General features: G+C 37.5%; 1 protein-coding gene across 2 annotated transcripts in view; it reads left to right on the plus strand.

Annotated features, from left to right (window-relative positions):
- COL21A1 (collagen type XXI alpha 1 chain) overlaps positions 1-15,249 on the plus strand; it is a 186,122-nt gene that overhangs the window by 132,533 nt on the left and 38,340 nt on the right. For both annotated transcript variants that reach the window (XM_027126885.1, XM_027126886.1), the window contains one exon: positions 4,844-4,897. In XM_027126885.1, the coding sequence (XP_026982686.1) occupies positions 4,844-4,897 (54 nt within the window). The remainder of the gene's footprint in view (positions 1-4,843; positions 4,898-15,249) is intronic.

Raw genomic sequence — 15,249 nt, forward strand, 5'->3', positions numbered from 1 at the left:
TACAGCACAGGAAATATAGCTGTTATTTTGTATAACTTTATAAAATTTGTATAACTTTAAAGAGTATAAACTATAAAAATATTGAATCACTATGCTGTACACTTGAAATTAATATAATATTGTAAATCAACTATATTTCAAAAAAATAAGTACATAGATGAGAGGGAAAAAGACATGAATATATAATTCTCAAAACCAAAAAGATGTAAAATGGCTCTTAAATGTATGAAGATGTTCAACTTCACTCATAATAAGACAAATACAAATTGAAACCATGCTAAGATATAATAACCCACCCATTAGGTTGGCAAAAGTTCAAAAGCTTGATAGTACAGTCTGCTTGGCAAGGCTGTGAGTAAACAGGCATTTTCATACATTGCTGGAAGCAAAGCAAAATAGCAACCCTTACAGGGATATGTGACAATAATTGTGCCAGGCAGAATTGAAAGTGGCCACCACCTCCTGGTGCTCCAGCCTTTTCATAAACCCCTACCTTTGAGTGTGCCCAGGACCTATAACTTGCTTCTAATCAACAGATGTCACTCCTGTAATGATGTTACATTATGAAAAGCTCCACTTAGAGCCTGCTTGCTCTGGGGAATTTCCTTGCTGGCTTGATGAAGTAAGTAGCCATTGGTGGCAATGAAACAAATTCTGCCAACAAAGTGAGTGAATGTGGACGAAGATACTTCTGCAGTCAAGCCTCTAGATAAGAACACAGCCCAGCAGACCTCCCAATCAGCACCTTATAAGACCCTACACAGGGGCTTCCCTGGTGGCGCAGTGGTTGAGAGTCTGCCTGCTGATGCAGGGGACACGGATTCGTGCCCCAGTCCGGGAAGATCCCACATGCCGCAGAGCGGCTGGGCCCGTGAGCCATGGCCGCTGAGCCTGCACGTCCAGAGCCTGTGCTCCGCAATGGGAGAGGCCACAACAGTGAGAGGCCCGTGTACAGCAAAAAAAAAAAAAAAAAGACCCTACACAGAGAACTCAGTAAAGCCATGCCCAGACTTCTGGCCCCAGAAATTATGAAATAATCAATATGTGTTGTTTCAAGCAGTTAAAAAATAATTCACTCTGCCTAAATTATAATGCCAAACCATAGTGGTACAAATTAAAAAATAACATTATTTGAAAAGAGTGTATCCTGAAACAAATCGTACGAGTAAAGAACCGTTAAAACTCCCATTCTTTGGTGGCAGCAGACTAGCTAACTTTTCTGGATCTCTCCTTCTGTTTCTAGAGCTGTGCAAGGCACTTTCACAAAGGCTCTTATTTTAATGGTCACACACCTTCCACCAGATTTTGAGGATTGCAATGGCCACAAACTAAATTAGTCCCCATTCTTTTATTTTTTTCTGGGTGAGTACCAAAGACCACCACATGAAAGGAAATACACAAGCAATGCAAGTTTCACATCTCTGTTTTGGGTTAAATTTGCTTTTTAAAAATAACTGGTTTCTTGTGGAATAAATCATCTTTGACATTAGCTGCAGAAACTGGATTGAGGAATAATGTTAGCATGACACTTTCTCAATTATCTTATATCAAGAAGGAATTAATAATAGAATGGCAAAATGATAAATTAGAGGTAAGGACATGCTATATGCCTTTTTCTCCACCAGCCAAACATATTGGTTTATACCAGGATCTCCAGGTCATAAAAGCAATCAAGTGATCAGATTAAGTTCTGGTTATAGTATTGAATTTCATATACTAGTTGTGCATCACACTGGATAATTGTATGGAAAATGACTAAGCAGAAATCATCCTTTCATATCCGAATGAAACATTATTGAAAGAATGAAGAAAGAAAACAAAAGAATGAAGAGAACATTCCTACGTAAAGATTACTGGCCATCATCTTGTTGTAATTACACTGCATAATCTTCCAACAGCATATGCGATAGCCCTACCTGCAAATGTTTTTCCCATTTCCTTTATCTTCTCAAAATCGAGTATTTAAGAATAAATCATCCATTCCTCCTTCCTTGATGTGCTCCAGTGGTTGTAAAGCAGGGAACATATAGTCTTACATATATTCGTATATTGTGTTCAGCACTATTCTAAGTATTCTGGGTGATTAAACAAAAAACAAACAAAAATACCTCATGTGGGATGTGTTTCTTGCCTTTAAAGAATGTGCAAGCCAGGAAAACAGTTCCTACATAGAGACACCTACTGAACAATGATCTAAACTACAGATTTGCTTAAGTAAGACGGTCACATATGACAGTACCTGGAGGTGAGAGAAGTTAAGCGACCTAATGACTTACAACTCTGCCATCGTTCTCAAATCATCAGAATTAGCTGTTCACATAAATTTCTGGGCGCTGCCATGCAGAGTTTCTGACTCAGTAGGTCTGCAGCAAGGCCTGAAAGTTTGCATTTTGAAGTTCCCAAGTGAGGCGAAGCTGATCTGGCTGGGTTGGGGACCATCCTTGAGAACCACTGACACGGGTGATTCCACCTGATGTTATCAAATTGGTCCCGCTGTTACAAAATCAATACTCATAAAATGTTGGTAGAGAGGAAAGTTGCCTTTAATCAGAATGCCAGCAATCTGGGGAGATGATGGACTCAGTGTCCTCCCAAAAACCACCTCCGAAGATTCTGCTCAGCCATAAAAGCTTTTAAAGGGAAACAGGAAGTAATCTCAGTTAATCATTGGGCTAGTGGGTCAGAGTGGTTGCCATCCCCCACTGTATGCCAGCTTGAGTGCAGACTTGTCAACTCCTCGTGATCTTTCTTTAGATCCTATCTCGTTCACACGGATTGCAAGATTACTGAATGGGAAGCTAGGGAAAAGTTCTGGTTATCTGGTAATTACTTATTCTTCATTTCTACTTCTTTGATCTACGGAAAGAACCAACAAGTTAGGCAAAGTATTATGTGATCAAAAGATTTGAAAGGTGTGCTGGGGCCAGAGATGAGTAGAGCACAGGGGTGCCTGGTGTAAGGTTAGTGTCAAGACAAAGGGGTGCCCCCTGCAGAAAGCTCTTTCCTGCAAAGAGTTTTTTCCTGCCCGAAGCTACTTACACTGACTACTGCTGTGAGTGTCCAGTTCAGGATTGTTATTGTATAATTTCCCTCTGGCATTAGGACCTGCCATAGCCCTTTTCTCTAATCGTTTAGGCTTTTTAACTTGTGGCTTTTGTGAATCTAACATCCATCTCTGTTTCTCTGATATTTTCATAAGATTTTCTGTAGAACCGTTGGGTAAGCAGGACCTCCCTGCGCTCTAGTTTGGTTAATTTACAGGAAAACATTATCCTTTTCCCCTTCTATCCTCAACTGTCATCTAGTGTTTGTAAATAAAATTGGAACAGATGAAATATTTGGCTTTAGCTGGTATTTCCCTGTGCTAATGAATTGCAAGGATTCATAAAAGTGGGGGAAGCAGTGTTTATATAATGTGATAAGGCTGGATTTTTTTTCCTAAGGGCTGATTGTGTTAGCCAAGTATTATTGGTTCTTCCCTCTGTGGTTCATTTTGTACAATTTGGGGAGTTCATTAGAATATGAAACTATGGAAAATGGTGTTGGCATATGCTTCAGCACATGTATTCTGAGATCTTTTCCCCCTTAAACTTATTTTGACTCAGGTATTTGAGTTAGTTACAAGCAAAATATTTTCGTTTTTGTTTTACTTTCTCTCTTGCTCTCATGTAGGATGAAATGTTCTCTCTGGTACAATGCCAAGTGTGGCACAATTGTTTGCAGAGAACTTTGCTTGTTAAGATGTAATACTTTGCTGAGCAGACACACGGTATCAAGGCTCTTGATGACTGATAGATTTCAAGAAGTCTAAATGTTTGAGGGTGTGTGTGTGGTGTGTGTCTGTGTCTATTTCAAGGGACTCTCCCCAACCGCTCTTTATTTTCGTCCAGGCATTTTAATAGCTGTATTGATCTGTGGATATTATACATTTTAGGATTAAATTCAGCTAATACTTATTGTTTTAGTAGGCATAGTGTCAGATACGTTTTTACATGCTAGCAATTGATTCATTTGGGAAAAACTTAAAGCGTTCCAGAAAGTGGGTGTAAAATAAGGTGCGTAAATAATTCGAGCAGAGTAATTTGAAGATATATAACTGAAAACTATTATAATTTGAACAGCTACTTAAAATACACGTTTTAGATGTTTATTTTAAATAGATACTGGATTAAAGTGCTAAATAATTTCAAGTAATAACCTATAAATAGCTGCATTCTTAATGAAAGTTTTCTTTTGATTTTAAAATGCAACTCTTGAGAGGCAAGGTCACATTATGTCCGACAGGTGAAAAATTTTAAAGTAAAAATAAAAATAGATATGAAAAAGACTGATATAAATGTGATATAAGTCACATTTACTTTGAAGAGAAGAATAATCCTATTCTCATAAGAAGTATACAAGTACCCCAGTTATTTTATAACAACTCAATTATCTGCTGTCATGTATAGATTTGATATTTATATAGTCACCTTATGAATTTCAGAATGAGTTATCTGATGTCAGGAAAAGTTGATATCAATAATCCAGACAACAAGGACCTACTGTATAGCACAGGGAACTATATTCAATATCTTGTAATAAACTATAATGGAAAAGAACCTGAAAAAAAATACATAAAACTGAATATATATGTATAACTGAATCACTTTGCTGTACACCTGAAACTAACACAACATTGTAAATCAACTATCAATTTTTTAAAAGGAAAGGAAAGGAAAAAAAATAATGCAGAAGTAATTTTTGTTTTTGTCTATATTTAACATGCTTTAGTATGTAATGTCACATATTATTTTAGTGAGCATATGTGCAAATGGAATTCTCTATTTCTTTTTATCATTAAAAGGGAGAAGCAGGACCTCCAGGTGCTCCAGGGCAGGATGGATCACGGGGTGAGCCTGTGAGTACCTTCTTGATTCAGTTCTAACGGATGACGTCCTTCTCCTGTCATAAAATTCTTTGACTATTTAAGTTCTCCTCCCAGATGCCCTATGCTTGTTCAGTGACTTCCAGACTAGGATTGTAGAAGCTCTTTGTGGAATACTGTAAAATATTAAAATATTCAATCCTCTTTTACAAACTGGGAAGAGTTTTGCTAGCAGGAAGTTTATGTGATGAGTCTAAATTACAAAGTTCTAAAAAAAGACAAGCACGGTGCTGAGACAAGGAATTATGGCAGTGAGATAGTGGAGGTTATTTAGATACAATCTCTCCTCCTAAACCAGCAGATAGAAAACTGAGAGTTACTGAGTGAGACTTTATCCCCTCTCCCGCCCCACCCCATCAGCTCAGAGAAGGCAAGAAAAGATCCCTTATTCCTTTTTCTCTGACTCCTCTGTCTTTCCTGCTGAATGGTGGAGAGGAAGCCAGGTTTGCTGTGCCAGGAGATGTACTCTGTTAGGAAAGTAATCAGTAGATTTTGTGTCTAAAGTTTGCCCATGTTATCTGTATATAATTCTTCTGGGCTGTACTCTCTTCCAACTAAGAACATATAGCATTATGTTATTCTGTTATTTTGACAATTAATGAAAACTTGGTTGTTAGTAATATATCTCATGAAGATTGATCTTTACCATTTATGAAAAAGCTTTGAAAACAGGAAAAAAAAGAAAGTTTATATATTTGGTGATGCAAAGATATGAAGACTCTTGGGTTGGGTGTGGATGCTGGTTTTAAGTATTTGTAATGAATGTTTTGGCCCCACGAAAAAGGATATGTTTACTTTATATGTTCTATAATGTGGCAGCAAAGAAAATTAGTGGTGCTTAAGTTGGAAGGACGGACACTCTTAGAAAAAATGCTTTAAAGCTAATTAAACACAGCTTATAGTAGCCAGATGGTGATTCATTCCTGCATGCAGATTGGTAAATATGAACACTAACTCTTAGAATTCAAATTGAGGACAAAGGATGTATTTCATTGGGAAATGATTACATTGCTTTAAAGCACAATTACATGTACATGCCTGTGCTTTGAAATTTAAAGGCTGCTATTGGTCAGTCCTAAGAGTAATTTAGTCCTTAGGGTAATTTACATTCTAAGTGACAAATGATACCCAGTTGACTTCAATCCAGGTGATAAACTCAGTTCTAACACTTGCTGGATTTATTAGAATTTGTTTCAACTGTGTATCACTGTGTTTAAGGATTATAATCTTTTAGTCATTCATTCAATAAGCATTTACTGTCTGCTTTGTGCCAGACATTATATTAATTGAGGAGAAAATGAAGATGAATTTGTCAGGGTCCTGCCCTCAGGAGTCAGATGTGCCAATAGATGCAAATATCGTATAAATGTTATAGAGGGAGGTGCGGGAGGCTTGCAAAGTTGTAGGAGATGTATATGATGCTAAATGAGTTTTGGTACATCATTGAAAAGGATGCATTCTTCTTGTTTAATAACCATTTATTGAGATATGATTCACATACTACTGTATAAAATTTACCTATTTAAAAAGTATAAGGATACATTCTTAAACAAGATGTTCTCTTAGCCAAATTGTGGAGTATAAATAGGAGTTGTCTTCTTGTTTGCCCCCTAAGGCAGAAACCTGTAACATGTTCCAAAATACAGAAATGAAAGAAATCGTGATACTTTGGGAAAACTGAAATTACGTCAAATTGCTTAGGATAGATGGAGGGGGTGGGATAGAAATACTAGATGAGGTTGCAGGGGTAGGGAGAGGCCAAATGAAGAAAGGCCTTGTATGTCTGTGCTATTTGGACTTAAATCTGAGAGTAATTGGAGGCATTCAAAGGGTCTAAGTAGGGAAGCGAGGTGTTCAGATTTAGAAAGTTTTAGAGAGGTCACTTGACAGCAGAAAAGAGAATGGGTAAAGGGGGGCAGATGTGGAGGGCAGAGCCCAGCAGCAGGCCAGCTGAGCCCTGCCACCTCCACCTCCAGCTAAGGCAAGAATATTCAGAGTTGGGAAAGGGAGAGTGGGACTGATCTGAAATGAACTAAAAAAGCATCAGCAGAGCTCAGGGATCGATTGGATGTGGGTAACATGAAAAAAGATGACTCTCAAAGTCTTGCTGTGTGGATGGAGGCACAGGAAGACCAAGGAATAAACAAGAAATAGAGCAAGAGGAATTAATTTCGTCTGGGGAGGTGATCCTATGATATTTTCACGTGGGACAATAGCAAAGGCATTCAAATACGAGGCGTATACTTTGCATCCTTAGAGTAGACATGGAAACATGGGGACTAATATAGTTCCGATGAGAAATGGTCAGATTCAAGACAGTTTTAGAAGAATTTCTGTGAATACTAGGTGTAGTAGGTTGAAAAGTGTTCCCCCCACCAGGATATCAGATCCCAATGACTAAAACTGATAAATGTTATCATATTTGAACAAAGAATATTTGCAGGTGTGATTAAATTAAGGGTCTTGGGGAGATTATCCTGGCTTGTCTGAAGGGAGGCTGATCTAATCAGTTGAAAGTCCTTAAGAGCAGAACTGAGGTTTCTCAGAGGAGGCAGTGAAATTGGAGTGATGTGGCTGCAAGTCAAGGAATGCTGCCAGAAGGCAGAAAAGGCAAGGGATGGATTCTCCCCTAGAGCCTCTGGGGGAGTACAGATTTCCATCCTCCAGAGCTGTGAGAGAATAACATTCTGTTGCTTTAAGCTACCAAGTTTCTGGAAACTTTTTACAGCAGCCATGGTAGACGAGTACACTGGGCTTCTCATCTAGTCTAATCTTTAACAATCATTTATGTAATGAATCTATGTAAAAAGCCTCTGAGTCCTACTGATACATATCAAACTCTTTGTAGCACATGTGTTGATCAAAAATATTTGGACTTAAAGCAAGTAGATAAGCAGGTTTAAATGACAATTTGGTTAAATGTGAGACTCCTCAATCACTAATATTTTCTGATTCATCAGTTTGTTAAACTGTCATGTTTTGCAAAGCTTCTTTTGTCCACTTCATATTTTTCTACATCTTTGCATTATTCTATTTAGTAACTTTTAGCCCATATGTCTTCTCTGTACTATTATTCATCATATTGCAAAATTGGAACAACTTAAATGTCTGATACTTAATGTATTAGGTATGTAAACTGTCATGTAAAAATATAATACTCTATGAATATGTATGCATAAGGAAGGATCTACATGGCAAACATGTGGTTTAATCATGTTTTGGTTACTTTGCTTATTTCCAGCCATGTTGCTTTTTGATGTCTGTTATGTTCCATTTTTTGCTTGTCTGTGTTTTATTTTCTCCTGTGAGCATGCTATTGCTTTTGTAATACATTACTTAAAAATTAAGGCATGGCTTTTGAGTGTTGGGCAGTGTTTCTTTGTTTTTCAAACATATTAAGCTTGTCAGACTGCATTTCCATTTTTGTGCCAAGGAATGGAGAACCATCAGATTGCTTCAAGGAATGCTCAGTTGTTGGAAATGTGTCTTCCTAATTTGCAAAATCATTCTGATTTTACCTTGTGCAGTTAGGTGGATGGGGAGACAGGGCAATACAGGAGCAGTAGCACACCAAATTTACTCATAGTTGTAAAACAATAACTGCACACATTCATTTTTGATCAAATCCGCTTATCAACCAAATTATCACATTGAACAGCTACTTGGCTTGGGCCAGTGGTTGTTGACCAAGTTACCTGAACTGTCATCATTTCCCCTGATGTTCATCATAGCTGTTCTATGCTGGTCCAAGCCCGATGACGTCCTGTGTTTAGTGTAGCATTTCTTCTCAGGCGTCTGATCCATCAGATCCCTAGTTTTCTTTTTTTATTTTCCTTTTTTTTTTTTTTTTTTGGTGGTACGCGGGCCTCTCACTGTTGTGGCCTATCCCGTTGTGGAGCACAGGCTCCGGACGCGCAGGCTCAGCGGCCCTCGCTCACGGGCCCAGCCGCTCCGCGGCATGTGGGATCTTCCCGGACCGGGGCACGAACCCGTGTCCCCTGCATCCGCAGGCAGACTCTCAACCACTGCGCCACCAGGGAAGCCCAATCCCTAGTTTTCTGATCACCAGCCCGCCCACTGTGTACAGGGCATGATGACTCATGGTGAAGACTTGTAGGCAGGACTTGGGTTCTACTCTTGGAGCTGAGATCCCTGGAGCCCCATGAAGAGAGAAAGGATGCCACATTTCCTGGACCTATAGAGGTGAGCACATCTTTCTTAGTTAAGGATGCCTTAAGTCATTTTATTTTGGACACTTTTGCTGTATCATTTTTCCAGGGATGCAGATGTGGGGATCACTGTACTGTATTTGAGGACATTGGCTCATAGAGGCTTTTGTTTCCTTCTCCTCATGCCTTTCAAATTCTTTAGAAAGGCATGCCTTTCTAAACCATAGCTTACACTTGTCTTTATGGTGTGTGTCAACTACTGAGGCAGTTCAAGTCGTCATTTAGTTAAGAGACAAGTAGATCTTTTGTTTAATCACCTTTTCTATGGTGCAATTATGTGATATGCCATGTTATGCATAGAGGTCAAAGGCATAAAATCCTTGGGGGAAGTCAATGTTGACTTGCTGTGGTGGTTTCCCACGTGGAATAATCCACTTTGTTACACTAGCTTTGTGGAGGTGTCTTTATTTACCCACTTCACTGTATTTTTTTATTTCGATTGAGGAGAAAGGTAGGAGGAAGAAGCCCCACTAGTTGTGATGCTGTTCTTATTTGATTTGCAATTGTATGGCAAGCTTTTTAAAGTCGGTACATGTTTGTAAGATTTTTTTTCCCACTCCTCTTTCAGGAACCAGGAGGGGCACATCCTCCGTATGTGTTGAGTGAAAGAACCTTAACCTGATATCTGCCATTAGGAATTTCATATGGCACTTAATGTGAAGGCAGCCCACATTTAACAACTAAGAAAATTTGGAAAATTCAATTGTATTTATTATTGTAATAATGCTAGTTCCAGGGTTATGTTTTAAAACCTGATTGAGAATAACTCTTAGAATGCATTTTGAATTAAACAGTGTAAATATCCAGTTTATTTACAGGAGTGACTACATTTGTAAGCAATATCTACAACTTTTTGGTCTCCCAAAGCATGGCATTTGGCATTGTCATGACTGCAAAAATATTATATGTTTTTCTTTAACCTTACTAAGTAACTGTTGGCCCATTATCTGTACAAATTAATCAAGTCCCACTAGGTTTACTTATGGATCTGTTTCTTTTCTACCATGAATGATTTTATTGATATAGTAAAAGCAGACCACCATCAAATGACTTTAAAAAGCAACATCATGGATTTTAAATTTAGAAGCTCAGTGCCTATGGTACTGATCATTGTTTTACTGTTGTTCTGAAGAAATCTTTTTAACTGCGATCATTGTAAAACCATTAATAAGCATTAAAGGAATACTTATATGAATCTTCTTTATTCATTTCTTTGTAATTTGAAAGAGGCTTTATTGAACCTTGAAATGACAAGAGGAATTAATTCAATCGAACGTATAAAATGATGCATGATTAATTCTCAGAACAGGTGACATATCCTCTGAGTCAATAGAATGTTATTGCTGCTTCCAGGGGCTCTGTGTTCCCGTTGGCATGGGGATTGATGATGCCCATCTCTGTTTTGAAGAGAGTGGGTGAGAGGAAAATTGGTACAAGATATTGAGTCTAGATTTCAAGCTTTTAGGACTTCGACTTTAAAATTATGTTCTGTAGTCATATGGGGGCCAGGGGTGGTTTTGCACACTTTCATTAAAAACCTTTGGTATAAGGTCCTTATACGATATTCTTGAACTAGTCCAAATATGTTCTCCATTTTCAAAACATGAAAATACATGATTAACAAAACAGTGTTGTTCAAGACAAGGCATATTTTATTTTAATACTCGGTTCATGATCCATATAGATGGCTATGTTAGCAGATGAAATTAGAGAGTTTTGCACTCAATCTACTTTCATGAGTGTGGAAATTATGTTTTTTTTATATGATTTGATTAATGTACCCTTTGGTAACTAGATTGTTTCATTCTAAAGATCTCTTTCTTGGTTTTTATGTTTAAAAAATATTTTCAAAATGCTTCAGTGTGTACCACACTGAACACTACACAAATGTTTGATGCCTTTGAAAGTTGACACCAGAAAATCACTGATGTTCTAGGTGTGTTTAAGTGATGTAAAAACACAGATGGGGAATTTCTGGGAAAGAGCACTTGAAAATTTTTGCTTATATCAAAATACATTTTTATTTCTGAGAATCAGGGAGGCATCTAATAATTAGGTAACTGATTGCCAATAGTTCTAGATACTTAGATATCTATAAAATGACTTTTGTAACTTTGAATACTGAACTGAAGTGTTCCATTTTTTGAAGTAGAAATAGTTAAGTCATAGGTGTGTTACTTGGTTTTAATTTTGTTTCTTTAAAAGATTACGGCTTTGAAATGCTTTTGGCAAAGATACACACTTTGGGGGTTGTAGGAAAAAAACAAACATGGTATGTTTTAACAAAAGATTATATTAATCACGAGTAGACTAGTATTTATGAATACATTCCAGAAGTTCTGTAGTACTCTAATGGTTCACAATGAATTTAATCCAATGGAAATTATCAACACGAGATAGAATATAAATTTCTTTTAGTAAGTAATTAGAACATAGGCACTAGACTTTTTCAATGAAAATATTTCTTGCAAATGAAATATAAAGAGCAATTTGATGAACTAAAATTAAACCAGGGGAAAGGAGTTGAATGATGATTTATTTGTTCTAAGAACTACGAATAATTTCTTTGTTGTGATAGAATTTGCTTCCTTTCTGCTATCTACATAAAAAGAAGGCACTTACTTGGTGGATTTAGGTGAAATGTGAAGAACTTCTGAACAATGTATCTCAAAAAGGGATTGAAACCGCCAGTAGAGAGCTTTAAAATTGTTGCAGATTCTTATTGAGACGTGTAGTCAGGTGCTAATATTTGCTGAACAATCACAGAATGTACAACATTGTACCAGGTAGTTTTGGATGGGACATTTATTCTCCAGTTAGAGAAGTAGAAAATTCACTCAAGAAACATACTGTACAGAGGTGTATATCAAAATCCTACAGTGGATTAAGACTCTTAAAAGCCATTAAAGACAAGTGAAGTTAAGGGCTTCCCTGGTGGCACAGTGGTTGGGAGTCCGCCTGCCGATGCAGGGGACACGGGTTCGTGCCCCGGTCCGGGAAGATCCCACATGCCACGGAGCGGCTGGGCCCGTGAACCATGGCCGCTGAGGCTGCGCATCCAGAGCCTGTACTCCGCAACGGAAGAGACCACAACAGTGAGAGGCCTGCGTACCGCAAAAAAAAAAAAAAAAAAAGACAAGTGAAGTTAATCATGAAAGGCAGACTATTAAGATTTTTGATGAAGGTTTAAAGACTGGTAGGAAAATGAACTGTAGTAGTTTTTAACCAGAGGCATATGTAAATTATGAGAAAATTCAATTGGTAGAAAATTATAAATCAAACAAGAAAACACCTTGATAACTATCCTAGCTTAACCCTCAACACAAATAATTTTCAAGGGAGTCTTAAAAAAAATAGAGAGCACTGTGATTCAGAGAACTTTAGCCAGAATCACCAGAGGTGGCTATTAAAATTCAGTTTCCTGGGCCCATCCCCATCCTAATGATTCAGAATCAGGGACTGAATCACAGGAAACTGCATTGGTTTTTTTTTGTTTTTTTTTTTAAACATCTTTATTCCAGTATAATTGCTTTACAATGGTGTGTTAGTTTCTGCTTTAAAACAAAGTGAATCAGTTATACATATACATATGTTCCCATATCTCTTCCCTCTTGCGTCTCCCTCCCTCCCACCCTCCATATCCCACCCCCCTAGGTGGTCACAAAGCACTGAGCTGATCTCCCTGTGCTATGCAGCTGCTTCCCACTTGCTATCTACTTTACGTTTTTTAGTGTATATATGTCCATGCCACTCTCTCACTTTGCCACAGCTTACCCTTCCTCCTCCCCATATCCTCAAGTCCATTCTCTAGTAGGTCTGTGTCTTCATTCCCATCTTGCCCCTAGGTTCTTCATGACTTTTTTTTTCCCTTAGATTCCATATATATATGTTAGCATACGGTATTTGTTTTTCTCTTTCTGACTTCACTCTTTATGACAGATTATAGGTCCATCCATCTCACTACAAATAACTCAATTTCGTTTCTTTTTATGGCTGAGTAATATTCTACTGTATATATGTGCCACATCTTCTTTATCCATTCATCTGTTGATGGACACTTAGGTGGCTTCCATGTCCTGGATATTGTAAATAGAGATGCAATGAACATTTTGGTACATGACTCTTTTTGAATTATGGTTTTCTCAGGGTATATGCCCAGTAGTGGGATTGCTGGGTCATATGGTAGCTCTATTTTTAGTTTTTTAAGGAACCTCCATACTGTTCTCCATCATGGCTATATCAATTTACATTCCCACCAACAGTGCAAGAGGGTTCCCTTTTCTCCACACCCTGTACAGCATTTATTGTTTGTAGACTTTTTGATGATGGCCATTCTGACCGGTGTGAGATGATATCTCATTGTAGTTTTGATTTGTATTTCTCTAATGATTAATGATGTTGAGCATTCTTTCATGTGTTTGTTGGAAGGCTGTATATCTTCTTTGGAGAAATGTCTATTTAGGTCTTCTGCCCATTTTTGGATTGGGTTGTTTGTTTTTTTGATACTGATCTGCATGAGCTGCTTGTAAATTTTGGAGATGAATCCTTTGTTAGTTGCTTCATTTGCAAATACTTTCTCCCATTCTGAGGGTTGTCTTTTCGTCTTGTTTATGGTTTCCTTTGCTGTGCAAAAGCTTTGAAGTTTCATTAGGTCCCATTTGTTTATTTTCTTTTTATTTCCATTTCTCTAGGAGGTGGGTCAAAAAGGATCTTGCTGTGATTTATGTCATAGAGTGTTCTGCCTATGTTTTCCTCTAAGAGTTTGATAGTTTCTGGCCTTACATTTAGGTCTTTAATCCAATTTGAGTTTATTTTTGTGTATGGTGTTAGGGAGTGTTCTAATTTCATTGTTTTACATGTAGCTGTATAGTTTTGCCACCACCACTTATTGAAGAGGTTATCTTTTCTCCACTGTATATTCTTGCCTCCTTTATCAAAGATAAGGTGACCATATGTGCATGGGTTTATCTCTGGGCTTTCTATCCTGTTCCATTGATCTATATTTCTGTTTTTGTGCTAGTACCATACTGTTTTGATTACTGTAGCTTTGTAGTATAGTCTGAAGTCAGGGAGCATGATTCCTCCAGCTCCGTTTTTCTTTCTCAAGATTGCTTTGGCTTTTCAGGGTCTTTTGTGTTTCCATACAAATTGTGAAATTTTTTGTTTTAGTTCCGTGAAAAATGCCAGAGGTAGTTTGATAGGGATTGCATTGAATCTGTAGATTGCTTTGGGTACTATACTCATTTTCACAATGTTGATTCTTCCAATCCAAGAACATGGTATATCTCTCCATCTATTTGTATCATCCTTAATTTCTTTCATCAGTGTCTTATAATTTTCTGCATACAGGTCTTTTGTCTCCTTAGGTAGGTCTATTCCTAGATATTTTATTCTTTTTGTTGCAATGGTAAATGGGAGTGTTTCCTTCATTTCACTTTCAGATTTTTCATCATTCGTATATAGGAATGCTAAAGATTTCTGTGCATTAATTTTGTATCCTGCTACTTTACCAAATTCATTGATTAGCTCTAGTAGTTTTCTGGTAGCATCTTTAGGATTCTCTATGTATAGCATCATGTCATCTGCAAACAGTGACAGACTTACCTCTTCTTTTCCTATTTGGATTCCTTTTATTTCTTTTTCTTCTCTGATTGCTGTGGATGAAACTTCCAAAACTATGTTGAATAATAGTGGTGAGAGTAGGCAACCTTGTCTTTTCCTGATCTTAGTGTAAATGGTTTCAGTTTTTCACCATTGAGGATGATGTTGGCTGTGGGTATATTGTATATGGCCTTTATTATGTTGAAGAAAGTTCCCTCTATGCTTACTTTCTGGAGGGTTTTTATCATAAATGGGTGTTGAATTTTGTTGAATGCTTCCTCTGCATCTATTGAGATGATCATATGGATTTTCTCCTTCAGTTTGTTAATATGGGGTATCAGATTGATTGATTTACGTATATTGAATAATCCTTGCATTCCTGGGATAAACCCCACTTGATCACAGTGTATGATCCTTTTAATATGCTGTTAGCTTCTGTTTGCTAGTATTTTGTTGAGGATTTTTGCATGTATGTTCATCAGCGATATTGGCCTG

The sequence above is a fragment of the Aethalodelphis obliquidens genome, unplaced genomic scaffold (assembly GCF_003676395.1).
Source record: "Aethalodelphis obliquidens isolate GAN/ISIS:26980383/991018 unplaced genomic scaffold, ASM367639v1 scaffold31, whole genome shotgun sequence".
Taxonomy (NCBI): domain Eukaryota; kingdom Metazoa; phylum Chordata; class Mammalia; order Artiodactyla; family Delphinidae; genus Aethalodelphis; species Aethalodelphis obliquidens.